The 22149-nt window shown below is 33.7% G+C and overlaps 1 protein-coding gene across 3 annotated transcripts in view; it reads right to left on the bottom strand.

Annotated features, from left to right (window-relative positions):
* The window catches only part of fdxr (ferredoxin reductase), a 32700-nt gene extending 10961 nt beyond the window's left edge, over positions 1-21739 (bottom strand). Inside the window, exons 1-10 of one of the 3 annotated variants that reach the window (XM_067369231.1) lie at positions 21570-21738; positions 20966-21220; positions 18871-18962; positions 18223-18318; positions 16187-16309; positions 12823-12936; positions 12635-12736; positions 6774-6881; positions 6450-6534; positions 4422-4600 (exon numbers count right to left, since the gene is read on the bottom strand). In XM_067369231.1, coding sequence (XP_067225332.1) covers positions 4422-4600; positions 6450-6534; positions 6774-6881; positions 12635-12736; positions 12823-12936; positions 16187-16309; positions 18223-18318; positions 18871-18962; positions 20966-21053 — 987 coding nt within the window. In that variant the 5' untranslated portion in view covers positions 21054-21220; positions 21570-21738. Of the gene's footprint in view, positions 1-4421; positions 4601-6449; positions 6535-6773; positions 6882-12634; positions 12737-12822; positions 12937-16186; positions 16310-18222; positions 18319-18870; positions 18963-20965 lie in introns of all 3 variants that reach the window. The other 2 variants (XM_067369232.1, XM_067369230.1) reach the window with 2 other exon arrangements.
* Between the last annotated feature and the right edge of the window lie 410 nt (positions 21740-22149).

Below are 22149 nucleotides of genomic sequence, written 5' to 3'. Positions count from 1 at the left end.
GACAGATTTCTGAAAGCATTTGAGGTCATTTCCACGTCAGCTTCAAAGCTTATTTACCGACAGATGCTATTCAGATCTATCTGACTCTTTGATCTGGAAACCACTCATTGTTAAGCAGGAATTGTTTCACACTGACATCTTCATACAACAAAAACTGTCCTAAAGAAGCAGCCAGTGTGCCTTATAAAATAATATTAAAAATTATTATATTTTTTATTAATTTATTACAGAGGGAAAAAAATCATGGATCAACAAAATGTTTATATGTATTTAAAAGAAATCTGTTTGTTCCCCTTCCCGTTTTTGCTTTGCCATTCTTAAGAGATGACATCAAGGCATTATTTTTCAGTTGGTTCCTTTCAAAGAAATGGTCAAACCAGTTTACACAACAATCTAAATTTGGTTTCAGAAAATATTCAGATCCTTTCATTTTTTATCTCTCACATTTTGTTATGCTCCTCTACAAGACTTACACTTCTTATGTTAAACAATGAAGAACAAATGTTAAAGCAACACTGTAGCTTAAAAGTTTGTGTAATAAATTTAATGTTGAGTCACATAAAATGTATTTCTTGTATTTGGTAATGTCTATTCAACACTTTTATCATGATAACACTATTGCTGCACCCCAATTCTCCTACTAATACTACGCCTTTAAAGTATGAACTGTTTTTGTGAAGAGTGTGTAGCAGAAGAGCATTCATGCTCTCAAAGACTATAGAATAACACAAGATGCGTCACTCGTAGTGTTTTGAATGGGAGAAAGTGCAACATTCAATATCCTCCTGGGACCCTGAAAAAAAGTTTTGAAATGTAATATTTTGTTTCACATCATTACATTGTTTAGAGCATAAGAAAAAAAATGGAAAAATAAAATTTTTGAAAATTGTATTTTATTCATATTTTATGCTATGTCCTCTGTAGTGGACACACCAGGACTAAGTTAAATGTATAGGCAAAAACAATGACCTTTTTTTAAAATTATTATTATTCACCAATCAATTTTTAAGTTCCAGGATTTTTGTTTGTTTGTTTGTTTTTTACTAGATGTTGTTTAAAGATGATTCTCAACTATGTTATGAAAGATAGAACGGAATGAATCTATATACCATTTTACTTTATGCAAAATGTGGGTAAAATAGTCACATGGATTTTCCCATTCAATACAAGGTATCTATACACTGTATCTAATTTGCATATTAATGTGTTCTTGGAGCAATTTGCAACATTTTCATAATAATATCTTAGGAGTATTGATATATTATTTCTTTCTCTTTCTCTTTAATTAAATATATTTATTGGAATTCTTATAATTAATTAAAAAACAAATATTGCTACATTGATGGCTCAAGAAGGTGTAATTGTGCAAATAACATATTGTTTCATTTTAATATATATATATATATATATATATATATATATATATATATATATATATATATATATATATATAAATTGTAATTCTAGTGTGTTTTTTCAAGTGTAATATTTCTGTAAAGGCTAGGGACCGTAAAAGTGGACGAACCAAATACAGACTTTTATTTAACTTTTTCTTATCCTCGTTTCCAAGTTATTCTTATCTGTTATCCAAAACCTTTTACAAAAAATATTAAAGAAATTATTTATTTTAATCTCAAAACCTTAAAATATAGACAACTTCCTGTTTTTAAATATAATCATCTTCCCGTATTTCCTCTACAAATGTGTCGTAAACAAAAGTCCAAACATCATTCTTTCCACTTTTTGTGTCTCCCAAAATGCCTGATAATCATGATTTAAGTCCTGGTGTCCTCTACAGAGGTCATGTATGAAATCATGTCCTGTTTCGTGACAGAAAGTCGTATTTTGATTAGAAACCTTATAACATTTCCCTGAGATGTTGATTTATAACAAACAATTTAAAAAACAAATAATCCAATTTAAATGATAATCATATTTCCATAAGAGTGCTAAATTTGATCACTAAATTAATGTCAGTCATGTTTAAAGACCAATGAGAAGGCATGCTCATGGTGAAACGTTTGGTATCTCTAATATAATGCCCACTACAGAGGACAAAAGTCTATTCCTGGGTCCCAGGAGGATATGGCGAAATAAGTCCCGCCTTCTAAATAAGAGCCAATCGCCGACTGGTAAAGTCATCGCGTCACTGCAGCAGCCGTTAGAAGCTCCGGTTACTATAGAAACAGTCAGATGCGCGCCTTCAAAATGAGGCACAAGAGACGCGCATTTAGGACTGCACATTAGTTTGAAAATAGAAAATAACGTGTTTTTTGTCATGATTCGAGCGTTTAGAAACAAAATTTATGAGACAAGTTGTTGTCAGATTTCATTGGTGATTTAATATTAAATTTAATCAAAAGCTTGGCAAACAGCTTCGGAGAATTTGACGTTTCCCCATTTGAGTTAGTTTACACGCCCAGTGTGACGTGTGTTTTCGGCTGTGTAGTGTAGACAGAGATCTGTGGAAACGCCAGTGTAGACGAGGATCTTTTTCATTTTAAAACGCTGTTTTAAGACAAAAACGCTCTAGTGTAAACGGGGCCGGATAGAATGTGAATTGGGACACAGTAAATGTCTTTAAATTATAATTTGGTTAATTTCTCAGCCACACTGATGTGCGATTAATTTAATAAATCATGTAATAAATTGTATTTTTTTAAAGCAAATTGACAGTAGCAAATACACTATTATTCAGAAGTTTTGGGCCCCTTTTTACATGTTTTAATGTTATTGAAAAAAGGCTCTGTTATGTGATATTGTGAAATATTATCATCACAAATTAAAGTAACTGTTTTTTATTTTATTAAATTTTAAAATAAGTCTCTTTTGCTCACCAAGACTGCGTTTATTTGATCAAAAATACAGTAATATTGTGAAACATTTTTCTATAGCAATATATTTTAACATATAATTTATTCCTGTGATCAAAGCTGTCTTCAGTGTCACATGATTATTCAGAAATCATTCTGATTTTTTTCTGCTCAAGAAGCATTTTTTGTTCGTAGTAGTAGAAAATGGTTGTGTGAAAAGTGTGGAATTGTTTTTTCTTTATCAGAATTCTTTGATAATGTTAGACAAACAGCATTTATTTAAAATAGAAACATTTTGTAATTTTATAAATGTCATTTTTTGATTAAATGTGTCCTTTTTCAGTTTCTTAAAAAAAAAAAATGACTGACCCCAAAATTTTATGTTTTTTTTTTTTTTTTTTTTTAAATAAGAAAACTATTAAGATAGAGATCAATCACTGTCAGTTTCATTTTTGTTTCATGAATAAGTAAACTTCACATATAAATCCAATGAACCATTTCCGCACAGTTAACTTAACAAAACACTTTCCAACTACACAAATTCCAAACTGACAGGACTGACGTTTTTGCTTATGACGCATGATGTTTTACACTTCTGGCAGAGTGAACACCTGATGACATCGTTCTTCTCTCTCAAGCATATCAGGACTTTCCAGCAAAAAATACAGTCTAGTGTTATTCAATCATCTCAAAAACCATGGTGACCTCTAAAAACATTTAGGTTCAAATTACTAAAAGCTATGTGCGGGAGAGCAACTTCCTCACATTCAGTGATCCTGAAATATAAACATCCATACAGACCAACAAGATGAACAAGATAAGTTAATGATCTGAAATCAGGTTGGAGCAGTTATTATTAAAAAAGGTTCAAACATTCACTGATGCTCCAGAAGGAAACACGATGCATTAAGAGTCGGGGGGTGAAAACTTTTGAACAGGATGAAGATGTCACAATTTTTCTTATTTTGTTTAAATATCATTGTTTTTTATTTAGTACTGCCCTTCGGAACCAACAGAAGATACTTGCATGTTTCCCGGCAGAAAAATTAAGTACAATTTACCTTGATATTTAAATTCAAAAGTTTCCACCCCCCCGGCTCTTAATGCATCGTGTTTCCTTCTGGAGCATCAGTGAATGTTTGAACCTTTTTAATAGTTGAGTTTGAGTCCCTCAGTCGTCCTCAGCTTGAAAACTGAAGAATCTGCAGGATCTGGAGGATTTTTCTGAAGAACAGAGCTCAGTTTAACTGCTCAGGACAAACAAGAGACTCATGAACAACCATCACAAAACACAAAAACAGTCGTGGATCATCAGGTAACCACACACAGTATTGAGAATCAATGGTTCACATACTTTATTTTAATTATTTTAATAAATGCAGCTATTGTTTTGTCTTGTGAACTAAATGCAAACATCTTTTATGTAAAATATCTTACTCAGGACAGTACTAAACAAAAAATAACATGCATTTTTTATTATCCCTCTTATTTTATTAAAACAATTCTCATTTTCACAGATTCTGCAAGGGGTTCACATACTTTTTCATGCCACTGTATGTTGACAGAGGGCACATATTCAGATATCATTATTCTATCTTGCACGTTTACCTCAAGCTTATTTAGAGCCAATCGGATTCCTGTTGCTCTTTTCCCATCAGCCCCGGTGAGAATCTCCACGGGACTGCGAAAGAAGCGGAAACCCCAGCACTTCTCAACTTTATCATCTCTTCCTTCCTTTACAGCCTTCATCATTAACTCCGTCAGTCTTTTTCTCGGTCTGGGAAGGTCTAATAAACACACACACACACAAACATATGTTGAGTTTTCATGTTTTATGGGGACATTCCATAGGCATAATGATTTTTATACTGTACAAACTGTATATTGTACATATTATATATTGTAAACGTTCTGCAATATTACATTAAATAGATGATCTGGAAACTTATGTGGAGGAATGCAATGAGAAGTAAAATCTGAGGTACTGCTGTAGATCTATCCAGAAGATTAAACCATGAATTTCCCCAGAACATCAGGTTCACACAAATATGAAGTCTTATCTGATAAGGTTTTGTTTTTGTTTTGTTTTTTAAGAAAGTCAATCACTTTCATACAACTCATATGATTATACGTTTTTACTTTAAAAAAATTTCACAAAGTTGGATATGCACGGTTCAAAAGTTTAATATCAGTCTCTTCTGCTCATCAAGACTGCATTTGCAGTAAAACCATACTATTGTGAAATATTATTGCAATTTAAAATGACTGTTTTTGATGTTGGAATTTATTCCTGTGATCAAAGCTGAATTTTCAGCATCATTACTCCAGTCTTCAGTGTCACATGATCCTTCAGAAATCATTCTAATATGCTGATTTTTTTTCTGCTCAAGAAGCATTTTTTATTAGTAGTAGTAGAAAATGGTTGTGTGTGGAATTGTTTTTTCTTTATCAGGATTCTTTGATAAAGTTTGACAAACAGCATTTATTTCAAATAGAAACATTTTGTAATTTTATAAATGTCCTTTTTTGATTAAATAAATGTTTTTTTAAATAAAGGTTTCTTAAAAAATAAAAAATACTGACCCCAAACTTTCATGTTTATTTTGAAAATGAGAAAACTATTAAGATAAAGATCATTTTCGTTTCATGAATAAGTAAACTTCACATATAAATCCAATGAACCATTTCTGCACAGTTAACTTAACAAAACACTTTCCAACTACACAAATTCCAAACTGACAGGACTGACGTTTTTATGACGCATGATGTTTTACACTTCTGGCAGTGAACACCTGACGACAAACTTTTAAATGGTAGCGTATGCTAAAAATGTTTTGCCCCAACCTGGCATTCATGAAATATTCATTTAACTTTCATTTAAAATATATCTTCATTATAAGGTTCTTCTTATCTTTTACTAAACAAGTAATAAAGTTTGGAGGGAGGTCAGAATTCATATACGGAAAGTATTCAGACCCCTTAAATTTTTCACTCTTTGTTATATTGTAGCCATTTGCTAAAATTGCAGAGGTGATCGAGCCTTCGCTGTTGCTGGTCCTAATCTATGGAACAATTTACCAGCTTCTATTAGAGCTGCACCATCTCTGTCTGTATTTAAATTCCAGCTTAAAAATCATTTTATGTCAATAGCTTTTATCTAGCCATGTCTAATCGTATTATGTTGTATTGTTATGTGATGTTTCAATGTTTTGTTGTTTCTTATTCATTTTATTTTACTTGTATTGTACAGCACTTTTGTGAAAGTGCTTTAGAAAGAAAGAAAGAAAGAAAGAAAGAAAGAAAGAAAGAAAGAAAGAAAGAAAGAAAGAAAGAAAGAAAGAAAGAAAGAAAGAAAGAAAGAAAGAAAGAAAGAAAGAAAGAAAGAAAGAAAGAAAGAAAGAAAGAAAGAAAGAAAGAAATATTTGTGACCACTACTGTAACTTATTAAATTAAATTAATTATTACAATTTGTATTAATTAATTACAAATTTTGGTTCTTTATCATTATTTATAACATAATCTTTTGTGTTTCACATAAGAAAAGAATGTCATACAGGTTTGGATCAACATGAGGGTGAGTAAATGATGGCAGATCTTTATTTTTAGGTGAACAAACCCTTCAACTAATGCTTTTACCTTTCAAAGCTTCTGCGATGCCCTCAAAGTCAGAGGTCAGCATGTCGGCTCTGGTGTTCGGCAGATTCACCATCTCTCTGAGTTCCTGAAGAGAAAATAAACAATACTACTCCCTGCGGCCTTATACAGTCATTCCGAAACTTTCACTTACAAAGTAAATAAACTATACAATTATATGTATCATATAAGTGTTTTTCCATTATGCAAGACATTGTTTTTCTTCCCATGCAACAACAGGTTCCTCTGCTTTATCTTCCCCATTCACACCTCTCATGTCAAATGGCTTTCAGTCACTCGGTGAGTGTAAAACAGGAGGAGTCGAACCTTGATGGTACATGCGATTTGAAGAGGACCTCGCCGACCCACAATCAAAACCCTTTTCACATTACTGCCTGCCAACGCTGCCAGTGAATTCTGGGTAATATCCGTCTCCTGTAACAGAAAACCAGAGAGGATAGTAGTTGGATCCACATTACTGCACATATATTAAAATAGGAAAGGGTGGTTAAAAGTAAAAAAAAAAAACACACACTTTTTTTTTCCATTGCTATGCTTATCACCAGGGTGTGAATTATGGGGGTTTGATCCCCCTGAAAGACATCAAAATTAGATTTTGGGGGGGTGGGGTGGGTGGGGGGGGGGTCAAAGAACGTAGTGTACTCGTAATATGAAGATTTACCTGTAAATATGAAGATACATTTCTACTTTTAAAGCGTTCTTTTTTGGCCACCCATGAAATGGCTCATACTATTAAAGTGTTAGTTCATCCAAAATTGAAAATTCTGTCATTAATTACTCATCCTCATGTCTTTCCACACCTATAAGGCCTTCATTCATCTTCGGAACACAAATTAAGATATTTTTGATAAAATCCAATGGATCAGTGAGGCCTCCATTGACAGCAAGATAATTAACACTTTCAGATGCCCAGAAAGCTACTAAAACATATTTAAAACAGTTCATGTGACTACAGTAGTTCAACCGTAATGTTATAAAGCAACGGGAAAACTTTTTGTGCACCAAAAAAACAAAATAACAAGTTTATTCAACAATATCTAGTGATGGGCGATTTCAAAACACTGCTTCATGAAGCTTCAAAGCTTTACAAATCTTTTGTTTCGAATCACTGAAACCACTGATTCGAAACAAAAGATTCGTAAAGCTTCATGAAGCAGTGTTTTGAAATCGCCCATCTCTAGATATTGTTAAATAATGTCACATGAGCTGTTTTAAATATCTTTAATAGCTTTCTGGGCATCTGAAAGTGTAACTTGCTTTCAATGACTCACTGAGCCATCGGATTTCATCAAAAATGTCTTAATTTGTGTTCTGAATAGGAATGAAGGTCCTACGGGTGTGGAACGACATGAGGGTGAGTAATTAATGACAGAACTTTCATTTTTGGGTGAACAAACCCTTTAAGATTACCTGAATTAAATACGCTATAAGACACGCTCATTCATGCTTTTCTTGCATGGATGAAGAACAATCTGTTTACAATGCATATAAACGGTTCATTTGAATAATAACATGTGCCCTCTTTAATGCTATCCACAACTTAACAACTCTAAAATAGGAGTGTGCAGTTTATCTGTCAATTGCATGTGAAAGTTGCATTCTATACTATAATGATAGGTGTGTGTGAACTTGTATTTATTAGAGACACCCCATAAAGACCCAGATGATATATATATATATATGTTTTTATATTACTTATTTCCTTGCTCTTGCAATGCTTGCTATCTTTGTTTAGTCTTATGATTGTGTGGTCTCAAGGGATGTTTGTCTTCATGAGTAGGAAATAAGAGAATGTCTCCATTTCCAGCTTTTTAACATCAAAGGACGATGCGGGGAAGCAGTCATTTTCCAGTTTGTTGTAATTTTAGCCACTGGTCAGATGAAATCAAAGCATTGATTCATCCAGATGAAGTCTGAGCACTGAAAAACATACGCAACTAAGATTTTTCAATAAACTCTGCTCTTTAATTATCATCACTTCATCTCCTGCTTCTTTCTCAGTCAAACTCTCAGGCTGATCTAACATTTTGGCACAATCTAACGTCTGTGACTGGCTACACTGCTCAACGCTGCAAAAACACATTGCAAAAAGAAAAAAGAACGACAGAAAAGAAAACAGAAAAGTAATGATTCTCAGTTCATTTTGAGTTGAACATGGCAAGAGTAATAACTTGTGATCATGTAAGTCAACAATATAGTGAGTGAGTGAGTCGTTTGACTGATTCAAACCATAAACATTTGATGGGTTAGAGATTGATGTCATAAATTACACTAGACTGGTCATATTATTTCGTAGCACTACTAGCACAGTCTTTCTCTATCATCACCACATTCAATTCTCACTGCAAACTCACCATTTTTCTAAAACAACTTAGCCATACACAATCACAAGTAATGCAAATATTATATATATATATACACATATATATAAGCTCCTCAGCATCATCAGCAGCTGTCGGATTTCTCAGGGTGTTCTTGCCTAGAACAGAACCATAACGACTATACAAACTCTATGCAATTAAAAATCGTATTTGACGTTAGTGGTCCTGACAGAAGCATTCATTAAAGTAAACAGTGAGTTTATGATGTCCCGTAAATTAAAGTCAGAGGGGAAAGTGGAAGCAGACGACAGAATCAAGACAGGAAAGGGTGGTTTACAGGGTGTCTTTTATCAAAACCAAATTACTGATGTTATCAGGATGTACAACCCCTGCAAAAAATTATGAAACCACCACATTCAGAGGATGTTCACTCAGATTTTTTACTTTATAGCAAATTAGCAAAAAATCACAGATATGACACAAATGTCATATGTTTTGTTCAATAGCTTAACATTCTCGCTTCATGAAACGTACCTCAAACAAATCCACATTTTTATTATTATTAATGACATGTCTTTTTCCAGAGCAAGTAGAGGAAACAAGTATGAAATCACTCAATTTTGAGGATGGGAATCAAAACAATTGTTGCCCATCCTAAGTTCTGGACTTCATTAATGAAAAGCAATATTCCCGACCAAGCTGGTTCCAGCTTTCTCAAATAGCGTTTGACAGATCAGCTTTGCAGCTTGTCATCATGGACCATTGTTTATAACTTCCACAATAAATTTTCAGTTGGATTGAGATCTGAACTATTGGGTGGCCATGTCATTGAGTTGATGTGCCTTTCCTGAAGAAAAGCTTTAACATTCTTTGCTCTGTGGCAAGATGCATTATTGTCCTGAAAAATGATTTCATCATCACCAAACCTATTTTCTATCGATGGAATGAGAAAAGTGTCCACAATCTCAATGTACACCAGTGCATTTACTGTTGAGGTAATGACTGCCATCTCCCCTGGTGCTTTACATGACATGCACGCCATATCATAAATGAGTTGGAAAATTTGATTGTTTTCTTCAAGCAGTCATCTTTAAATGTTTTATTAGAACGGCACCTGACAAAAGTTCCAGCGTAATCTCTTTGGCTAATGCAGATTTGTGATTCTTCACTGAATAACACTTTCATCCGATCATCCAGAATCCATGATTGCTTCTCTTTAGCCCACTGTAACTGTTTAAAGGTGCTAAAGAGGATGTTTTGTTTTATACATTTTTGCAATATTACTTGAAACTGTCTTTACTAACTGATAAAAGACTTTATTAGGTGCACTGAAAGTAATAATATTAATATACATCATCTGTGTACGAGGTAGGGCCTTAAAAACATCAGCCAATCGTTTACGCGATGATCGATGATTGCCCTCTGGCTTGTCAATCACTGCCGTGACGTTCCTTGTGAAAGACGAGTTCGGCTGCACGCTCCAGTAACTTTCCACACTCCACAAGCGCTGCATGCAGTGTTTTTGTCAGGATACAGGAGTAACAACTGCAGATTACGAGTTACCTGCGGTGAGTCCGACATAATGAATCCAAAAAACACGATACAGCGAATGTTGGTGGTAAACACTCGTGTTCCAATACTCGTGCACGAGTTTTGGGAGGCGTTCCCTCGAAAGGAGGGGGGTTGTTCTTACGCATGCGCTCATTTCAAAAACTCAGTAACAGTCTTTGGTTTCTCAGTCGACGAAAAGATCCTCTTTATCACCTTTAAGCTCTATATGTTAATTCATCTGTTTTTTTACAGTTCTGTTACAAAAACTGGCTCCTGATTCTGTCTGTTTTTCTTTTGTATTGTTGTGCATTTTCTATTGTAAAGGCATATTGCTTTGAGATTTCTATCTTGACGCTTTGACGTCTTCCTTTCAGGTCTGCCTGTATGTCTTGCTTTTAACCTTCCCATTTTGTTTATACTTGCACCAAATTTTAGACACATTTTGACTGGGAGCAACCAACTTCTTTGGCCACACTCCATATTGAAATTCCTTGTTGAATTTCATTTCAATTAGCCAAGTCAAACAAAGTATTTGTTTTAAAATGGAAATTAACAGATGATTCCATTTTTTTTTCTCAACATTGAATGATTCCATACTTTTTTCTTCTATTTGCTCTGGAAAAATACATGCCGTTAATAATAATAATAATAATAATAAAGTGGATTTGTTTGTTTCATGAAGCGAGAATGTTAAGCTATTGAACAAAAAAACCTTTTTTGTTTATTTACTATAAAGTAAAAAATCTAAGTGTGGTGATTCCATACTTTTTGCCATTGGTTGTATGAACATTATCTATAAATACTAGGGGTGTAATGCAACACAAACATGAGGGTACGAACCTCGGTACTGACAGTTTGGTACAGGTTCGGTACATCAGGGGAGAAAAGTAAAATTGTGCTTGCACACCTTTCTTCTTTTTTATTAAACAGTGGTTTATTGAACAAATTGTTTCTCTTTCTTTAAATAAATTTAATTATAATTAACATTTTCTTAAGGATAATTAGAGGTAAAAATTACTTAAATACTGTTGGGTTTCTTGCACAAACCGATCGTTTCGTGTCGTAGGACATCAATGTGTCGTCACGAACCGCAGGGTTTAATTTAGATTTGTCTGTGCAAGTTTTATTTACTCTTATAGATGGAGTTCCCATTGACACGCATTATACGGCTGACAGACGGTTGGAGTTAAAAATCATCATTTGTGTTCTACTGAAGAAACAAAGTCACCTACATCTTGGATGCGCTGGGGGTAAGCAGATAAATGCCAGATTTAAATTTTTGGGTGAACTATCCCTTTAAAACAGCTCAAACATGCATTTTAGTCTAAGACTAGCGTAAGTCTTGTCTGTGAAATCAAGGGTAAGAATACTAGGAATAGACTTAAACATAATTACACAGGAGAAACTAGAATCAAATGAGGATAAACGGACAAAGGACTCAGGGCTTAAATAGGCAGATGATGAAAGGTAAAACAGAAGATGTGTTAACTAATCACTTAATGAGGGAATTTACAAGATACAGGGGAATCAGATGAATGAATGAAACTGGGTCAGCTGAAGATGAGCAAACAAAAGGTGAACATAATGAAAATAAAGACAGAACAAGCCCTGACAACTAATAGGTAAAGTAAATATAATGAACATATATAAGTTAATAAAGTGCATATATATTTAGTGAAATGCTCCTCTCTAGTGAACTAACATGCTGTGGACACTAAATGACTTGCCTAAGGTGAATGTAATGTTACGTGAGATATTATTCTCTAGCTGTTTTATTGATGTCTTTCCGCATTTGATACACTGGTTGAGAGATTACATGTAAACATTTCAATGCAAAGATCCTGTTGTGGGGGTTAGCAAACAGTGTTGCATTACCGTGTACGCCCCCTTTTGGATTGGAGTGTGAATCGCCTACGATGGGCTGTATGCACTGAACCATAACGGTTCGGGATGAATATATGTACCCTTACACCCCTTATAAAAATTCAAATCTCTTCTCTGAAAAAATATTGTTCACTAAATGTGAGCCTTGTCTGTAAACACTGTAACGATTCATTTCAGAGTTGAGGCTGGTGAAAGTAATAACTTGTGATTCAGTAAGTCAATATAGTGACACAAGGGTTTGAAACATTGATTAATGAGTCTTTCTGACCAATTCATTCAAATGAACTGGTTCATATGTAAGGTACTGTTTTTGTACAGCTAAAATGACTGGAAATAAATGACACCAGACGACTCACACATTCAAGTTACAAATGGCCACATCAACCTATTAATTTAAGCATGACCACAGACCTTCAACATGTCCAAAGGGGAGAGAAGTATTCGGGCAACATCCAGAGCCACATTTCCCTGTCCAAGAATCACAGCTGTTTCAGAGCTGAGATCAGGACACAGCTAAAAATCAGAAGGATAAATTAGAGAGTTGTTTGAGGGGTGTTGACTTCAAACACAGATGAAGTCTGGAATGAATCAAACTGCACCTCCTTATTGGTGGGAAGTCCGTTGTACCATCCGACAAAGTCTTTAGCTGAAAAAACACCAGAAAAATCCTCACCCGGAATTTCCATGGAGCGGTTTCCTTCGGCTCCGTAACTCTGGGAAAACAGATGCAGAAGACAGAGACTGTGTTTATCAGTGTCACATGATTGTTATTTTGACCAGAGAGAATTTTGTTTTCCAATTAGCTCATACAGGGTATAACAACTACCTCCAAATCATCCTGGTTTGTTTTTTTCCTGACCTTGTTACATTTGTGGTGTTCCCAGTCGAAAATGACCAGCATGCCAAAAATTCCTTAGAAATCTCTTCCTATCCTATGTTATAGTCAAATAGTTGATTCAATCTTTTTGTCAACTTGTTTTCTTTAAATTAGAACAGGTTTTGTATTTCTTTAAGGAGCTGATTTATTGTAAGCATCACTGATCTGAGCTTATATATACGGAAGAGGATTAGGGCTAAGCAATAATAAAAAAATAAAACTATCGAGATTAAAGTTGTTCAATTTTGAGAAAAAGGTTGAGATAAAATGATGAGAATAAAGTCATTAAATTACGAGAAAAAAGTTGTTAGTCAAAAAAGTCGCTTTTTTCTCATAATTTAACAAATTTGTTCTCATAATCTAACAACGTTTTTCTAGTAATTTAATTACTTTATTCTCAACATTTTATCTCGACTTTTTTCTCGAAATTTAACGAGTTTTTTCTCGTAATTTAACAAGTTTATTCTCAACATTTTTATTTAGACTTTTTTCTCGAAATTTAACGAGTTTTTTTCTCATAATTTAATGAATTTATTCTCAACATTTTATTTGGACTTTTTTCTCAAAATTTAACGAGTTTTTTCTCGTAATTTAACGAGTTTATTCTCAACATTTTATCTTGACTTTTTTCTTGAAATTTAACAAGTTTTTTTCTCATAATTTAATGAGTTTATTCTCATAATCTAACAACGTTTTTCTCATAATTTAATTACTTTATTCTCAACATTTTATCTCGACTTTTTTCTCGAAATTTAACGAGTTTTTTCTCGTAATTTAACAAGTTTATTCTCAACATTTTTATTTAGACTTTTTTCTCGAAATTTAACGAGTTTTTTTCTCATAATTTAATGAATTTATTCTCAACATTTTATCTCGACTTTTTTCTCAAAATTTAACGAGTTTTTTCTCGTAATTTAATGAGTTGATTCTCAACATTTTTATTTCGACTTTTTTCTCGAAATTTAACGAGTTTTTTTTTCGAAATTTAACGAGTTTATTCTCAACATTTTATTTGGACTTTCTTCTCGTAATTTAATGACTTTATTCTCAAAATTTTATCTCGATTTTTCCTCGAAATTTAACAAGTTTTTTCTCAAAATTTAACGCGTTTATTCTCAACATTTTATCTCGACTTTTTTCTTGAAATTTAACTAGTTTTTTCTCGTAATTTAACGAGTTTATTCTCAACATTTTATCTCGACTTTTTTCTTGAAATTTAACGAGTTTTTTCTCGTAATTTAACAAGTTTATTCTCAACATTTTTATTTAGACTTTTTTCTCGAAATTTAACGAGTTTTTTTCTCATAATTTAATGAATTTATTCTCAACATTTTATCTCGACTTTTTTCTCAAAATTTAACGAGTTTTTTCTCGTAATTTAATGAGTTTATTCTCAACATTTTATCTCGACTTTTTTCTTGAAATTTAACGAGTTTTTTCTCGTAATTTAACAAGTTTATTCTCAACATTTTTATTTAGACTTTTTTCTCGAAATTTAACGAGTTTTTTTCTCATAATTTAATGAATTTATTCTCAACATTTTATCTCGACTTTTTTCTCAAAATTTAACGAGTTTTTTCTCGTAATTTAATGAGTTGATTCTCAACATTTTTATTTCGACTTTTTTCTCGAAATTTAACGAGTTTTTTTTTCGAAATTTAACGAGTTTATTCTCAACATTTTATTTGGACTTTCTTCTCGTAATTTAATGACTTTATTCTCAAAATTTTATCTCGATTTTTCCTCGAAATTTAACAAGTTTTTTCTCAAAATTTAACGCGTTTATTCTCAACATTTTATCTCGACTTTTTTCTTGAAATTTAACTAGTTTTTTCTCGTAATTTAACGAGTTTATTCTCAACATTTTATCTCGACTTTTTTCTTGAAATTTAACGAGTTTTTTCTCGTAATTTAACAAGTTTATTCTCAACATTTTTATTTAGACTTTTTTCTCGAAATTTAACGAGTTTTTTTCTCATAATTTAATGAATTTATTCTCAACATTTTATCTCGACTTTTTTCTCAAAATTTAACGAGTTTTTTCTCGTAATTTAACGAGTTTATTCTCAACATTTTATCTCGAATTTTTTCTTGAAATTTAACGAGTTTTTTCTCGTAATTTAATGAGTTTATTCTCAACATTTTATCTCGACTTTTTTCTCTAAATTTAATGATTTTTTTCTCAAAATTTAACGAGTTTATTCTCAACATTTTATCTCGACTTTTTTCTTGAAATTTAACAACTTTAATCTCAAGATGGTTTTATTTTTTTTTATTATTGCTTGGCCCTAATCCTCTTCCGTATATATACCTCAGATTTTTTTAAATTCAAACTTTTTTCACTCAAAAACTGAGGTGCATAAGCTCAGATCAATTAGCTCCAAAAAGAAACACAAAACGAATTGAAAGAAAACAAGCTGATAAAGAGATTGAATCCATTGCATTAACAGCCAACAGTGATGTCCGGCCAAGGAAAATCAACATTTTCACCTTTTATTGAAATATTATTAAAAATGCATTAAAGATTTTGTAAGAATCCCGCATAGTTGTGCTTGGATTCAATTGTTAAATGAAGCATGTCGAATTGTGCAACAACATTTTTTATGAACATGCAAAAACAAGAGAGAACCGATTAAATATTAGTAGCTGATTTTTTGTAGTCAATGTATGCTTTTTCAAGTGAGCTTTTGGTTATTCTATGCATTTCTTTGAGAATAAAATAAAACTTGTAGCTGTAGTTTGCATTTCTTGCTAAATCTTTTTGTTAGATACCCTAACCAAGTTTTGTTCTTCCCTCATATATTAAATGTTATACTTATATTTTGATGGTTTATCCGGTCCTTAAAAACAAACATCCCCTCCAGACATCATTTTTGGCCACTACAGTATTTGGAAATAATATAGCATATTGAAAGATTTACAAGCAACTTAAAAGGACGGTCATTTTTGAGCCGGAACACCAAATTAGGTCAAGGATTTCCAACTCAGTAATAGTATTTAATTTATTTATATGTCATAGTCAATTGGTGGTTGTTAATTTTGTACCCAGGATTCACTTGTTATGGTGTTGTGAGTGGCTTCCTCACCAGCACTACAGCATGGTATGCGTGTCTTAACTCCTCAATCGTCACATCTTTGCCCACATTCACGTTACCATGAAAACTGCACCGTTCATGCTGGGCCGTCTGGGTGAAAGTGTTAATGACATTCTGGAACATTTAAATGAGAAATAAAAACATGCATTATTTCAGTAGTACGCATTTATAGCAGTGACTAATGATGAAAAATAAAGCTAATACACAAACATTCTCAAACTTGAGGAAATTATTTTTCCAGGGGCCTGTTTCATAAAACAAGTTTACCAAATAATCCAGGTTTATTTCAGTAAGTCTGATTCATTGTCAGTTGATTTGGTTGAAAATGATCAGACTAACTGAAATAAGCCTAGCTTATTTGGTATACTTGTTGTATGAAAGAGGAAGAGCTTGTTTGGGTTAAGATCATATGACAACAAGACTTCTAGTCAGCTGTCTGAGATGCTCATCATAGAACAATGAACTCACGTGTATTCAGGTCACTGATAGCTAACATATCTAAAGTATTTTTAGCAATGTTGTAACATAAATCAGACATAAACAAACATTCATGACTGGCAACAATCAGACTGTCCAATCAGAGAGTCCGTGCTATCATTTCACCTAATGGTTTTTAAAGGTAAAGTCATATCTGTGTATTTTCAACAAACGCATTGGCCATTGGTCAAACAGATAGTCCCTTACTTAATGAGAGGCAATATTTTACACATAAAGGTGATAAAGTATTCTAACATTGAATCAGCTTGAGACAACAGGAAACAGTACATGCACCAAATAGCAATAATAAGTAATAACCAGCAATATATTTAACCACATGCATTTTTACTAAATTATAATATTTTAAGACATGAAAAGTGCCATGACATTGCAAACAAATAATTGAATCAAAATTTTAAAGGGGTGGTTGATTATGATTTGACTTTTTGCAATGCAATGCAAAACAATGCAAAGAGAGATATTTTATTTTACAGAAATTGCTTTTTTACTACAAAAAGGACTACAAAAAACAACTAGTAGGAACTACAACAAGCTTCTTCTTGGGTTGGTGACATCACTAACCCTAAAATTTACACCAAAAATGAACACCGTTACTGACAATCCTCATTTTGGCTGCGTGAGATTCTCCACCTTTGTTGTTGTTGAGCTGTTAAAGCTCCGCCCTCTACTGTAAAGGAGGCGGGAGCAGCAGCTCATTTGCATTTAAAGGGACACACACAAAAACGGCATGTTTTTGCTCACACACATTTTTTCACTTTAAATTGATTTATTGACATGAATCATTTTTGCTTTAAGGTTTAGATAAGAGATTTAAAAATCGAACACTTTCATAATCACGTCACAAGAGGAAAAGTTCACGAAACTAGGCAAGAAATGTAATGCCCAAACAGAAAGTGCACTAAAATAAAACCAATAATAGACTTTAGAAACTGTTGTGGAAACAAATGTCCTAAACTTAAGGTTTTCCTTCTAAATTGCACTTTAACCAGCTGTGGTAACTTAAGAAGATGTTTATGTATTGTTGATAAAAACTTGATTTGTGTGTGTGTTTCTTTATAGAACTGGAGAAATATTTCGAAATATAATATTTAGGCAGTTTATTTTCTGTGTAACCTGGATTAGAAAACCGTTCACAAGTTATGATTATTAATGCACCAACATTGTTACATACAGTATGTTTGCATAAATTGTGCTTTTTAATGCGTATTTGCCCGTTTATGTCATCTGGTTAATTTTCTTTATTGTTGACATATCTAAAATCAATGAAGATAATGGTGGGGGAAAAAATCACAATGGTGCTTTTATTATCATATCATTATCATAGCAAAATTATCTTAAAGAAATTTTAAATGTTCAATAAACTCAGCATTATTTGTCATTTTACTTCCATTATCTGAAATGTTGTTGATTAAAACAGCATGTTTTGGGAACTGATTAATAAAGTAGTCTCTGTATGACAGGCACTGAAAGTGATGATGATCATTCATTATGTTCATTATTTCATACTGACATCATAAGAAAGGCCTGACCTTGACCTCAGGGTGATCAGGCGCGACTCCAAACCGCACCAGTCCAAAAGGCACTGGCAGCCGCTCATAAATGTCTACGACTGCATCTTGCCGAGCCTGAAAGTCACATGAACAATCACAATCTTCAAACACACGTGTGCTTTGTGGGAAAATGCAAGGAAACAATGCTAAAAGTGATGAATTTGTTTGTCTCATGCAGAACAAAGAACTAAAAATCAGCATTCAAAACCCTTTGATGGTTCTTTATTTCTGCAAAGCACATGTGATTCAATCTGTATTTCCTCTTTCATCTCTGTTGTTGGATAGTTAGTCTTCATCAAGTGCCAGAACTGTGTGTTCTGTGTTTATCTGAAAACTTGTAACTAGTAAAACTTGTATATATGCGGATATGGAGTAAAGGTAAACTTCAAGAGAGCTGCTGTAAAATATCAAGCCCTGCTGGATGCTTTCCAAAAATAACTTTCAAGCCTAAAGCACCGTCACGCAACGCCTCGGGACCCTTACTGTAGGGAATCTTGGGGGAAAATTTATTAGCTGTAATCAGTAAAGTTAGATGATTATTGAACCCAAACAGCTACTGTAAGATGAAATCTTTTCTTGTCAGACAGTCGTTATGTGCATTTTAACCTGAGAACTGAAAACACAAACCTTCAGGAGTTGTTGTGCCGTGTAAAAACCAGCAGGACCTCCTCCTACAATACACACTCTTGGACCGGATGCAGAGGAAAACCCACACACAACTGAAGACAGATGACAGAAACAACACTTGAGTCCACAACATGTTCTTAATTATCTGACATTGTGTAACAAGGATCGGTTTACAACAGTTAAACTTCAACACACTGAATGAGATTTTTATTACACGAGTACAGCTTGTTTGTCCTGTTTGTCTGTCTGTCTATCCATCCATCCTTCAACCCGTCCTATTTATCAGTCTGTCTATCCATCCATCCATCATCCATTTATTTGTCTATCTATCTATCTATCCATCCATCCATCCATCAGTCTGTCTATCCATTCATCATCCATTTATTTGTCTATCTATCATCCATCCATCCATCCATCCATCCAACTATCCATCTATCTATCTATCTATCTATCCATCCATCCATCCATCAGTCTGTCTATCCATTCATCATCCATTTATTTGTCTATCTATCATCCATCCATCCATCCATCCATCCAACTATCCATCTATCTATCCATCTATCTATCCATCTATCTATCCATCTATCTATCCATCTATCTATCTATCTATCTATCCGTCCATCATCCATGTATTTGTCTATCTATCTATCCATCCATCATCCATGTATTTGTCTATCTATCTATCCGTCCATCATCCATGTATTTGTCTATCTATCTGTCTATCTATCTATCTATCTATCTATCTATCCGTCCATCATCCATGTATTTGTCTATCTATCTATCTATCAGTCTGTCTATCCATCATCCATTTATTTGTCTATCCATCCATCCATCCATCCATCCATCTCTGTCTGTCTGTCTGTCTATACATTTCATCCATCCATCTATCTATGTATCATCCGTCCATCCATCATTCATCCATCCGCCTGTCCGTCTATCTATCTGTCTGTCCGTCCATCCATCCATCCATCCATCCATCCATCTATCTGTCTGTCCATCCGTCCATCCATCCATCCATCCATCCATTCATCATCCATTTATTTGTCTATCTATCATCCATCCATCCATCCAACTATCCATCTATCTATCTATCCTTCATCCATCCATCAGTCTGTCTATCCATTCATCATCCATCCATTTATCTATCTATCTATCTATCTATCTATCTATCTATCTATCTATCTATCTATCTATCTATCCGTCCATCATCCATGTATTTGTCTATCTATCTATCTATCTATCTATCTATCTATCTATCTATCTATCTATCTATCTATCCGTCCATCATACATGTATTTGTCTATCTATCTATCCGTCCATCATCCATGTATTTGTCTATCTATCTATCTATCTATCTATCTATCTATCTATCTATCCGTCCATCATACATGTATTTGTCTATCTATCTATCTATCCATCATCCATGTATTTGTCTATCTATCTATCCGTCCATCATCCATGTATTTGTCTATCTATCTGTCTATCTATCTATCTATCTATCCGTCCATCATCCATGTATTTGTCTATCTATCTATCTATCAGTCTGTCTATCCATCATCCATTTATTTGTCTATCCATCCATCCATCCATCCATCTATCTCTGTCTGTCTGTCTGTCTATACATTTCATCCATCCATCTATCTATGTATCATCCGTCCATCCATCATTCATCCATCCGCCTGTCCGTCTATCTGTCTGTCCGTCCATCCATCCATCCATCCATCCATCCATCCATCCATCCATCCATCCATCTGTCTGTCCGTCCATCCATCCATCCATCCATCCATCCATCCATCTAACACTCTCACCACCCGTCTGTGAGACCTCTATAACATTCAAACTTCAAACATTTTTACACTTTTCTAAACCTCACACATGGCTTTGTCAAGCAACATTTCAATCTGTATCAAACTTTAATGTTTAAACATCTTGTTTAATTTTATACCCAATATATTAGCATGCATATGATGATAACAGGTAAAGTACTGCAGTAGGAATGATTCACACACTTTAAATATGTTTCTGTAAAATTACAGATTCCCTCAAGGGCCGTGACGTCACGAACAGAAACAAGAGTGTCACATTATAAACTCACCGCCTTCAGTTGTCAGACACCGAGATGCGCGCGACAGGCTGTGGATCTTCATTACAGACCCTTTCATAAAGTTGATCATCTTCATCATCTTCACCAGATGGAATGCAGTTAAAAAAACAACAGTCCAAGTCTAACAATGACTCTGTTATGAACCCAAAAGCGGCTTATGGAGCCTTGATCCCTCAGCGCGTGCTCTTGGGTCACATCCGTGGGGTTGCATTCATGTTTTCATTTCTGAAACTTCTTGAAATAAAACTGAAATAGATCTGTATTAATGATTTGCTTTTTGCATTATTCCTCTGCTTCAGATTGCACCAAATCTGTTGCATTCAGTCAATTGAGAGTAAAATAAAAGAGTCAGTTTTTGAGATGCTGAGTACAAAAATAAAGGAGAAAAAATAAAATAATATTTTGAAGTAGGCATGACGACTACATATGAACAAGTACCACAGCAGAGCTGATCTTATAACGATAACACGCAGTCAAATCAGGTACGTCAAATACTTTGCATACGATAACATCAGTCAGTTAAATAATAATAAAAACACTGCATGAAAACGTGACAATAAAAAAAAAATAGCGAGTTTAAATGAAGTGCTCTTACTTCTTTTCAAGTGTGCATCACTTAATGTTCACCGTGATGAACAAATGCTCCGATTAAACGTTCCTCCTTTCTGAAAATGCCACTTTCTTCCGTATTTTCGTGATCCGTTTATGTGTAACTGCACTTTATTCCTCGTAGTTTGTGCTTTCACTGTTCATATCTGTGTCACATCTGAGTGATTTTATCAGTTTAGCCTTGACTGAAGGTCTCTCTCTTTCACATACACACAGACACACACACAAACACACACACACACACACACACACACACACACACACACACACACACACACACACACACACACACACACACACAGCTCCACCAAGGCCATGGACTCAATCACATCAGTATAGACTATTTCAAGTGTAAAATTGATTGTAAATGTTATTTTATTAATTATTAGGCTTAAAGGATTAGTTCACTTTCAAATTAAATTTTCCTGATAATTTACTCACCCCCATGTCATCCAAGATGTTCATGTCTTTCTTTCTTTAGTGGAAAAAAAATTAAGGTTTTTGATGAAAACATTCCTTATAGTGGACTTCAATGGAGCCCAAACGGTTGAAGGTCAAAATTACAG

The sequence above is a fragment of the Chanodichthys erythropterus genome, chromosome 19 (assembly GCF_024489055.1).
Source record: "Chanodichthys erythropterus isolate Z2021 chromosome 19, ASM2448905v1, whole genome shotgun sequence".
Lineage (NCBI taxonomy): Eukaryota > Metazoa > Chordata > Actinopteri > Cypriniformes > Xenocyprididae > Chanodichthys > Chanodichthys erythropterus.
This window is presented reverse-complemented; position numbering and strand designations above follow the sequence as displayed.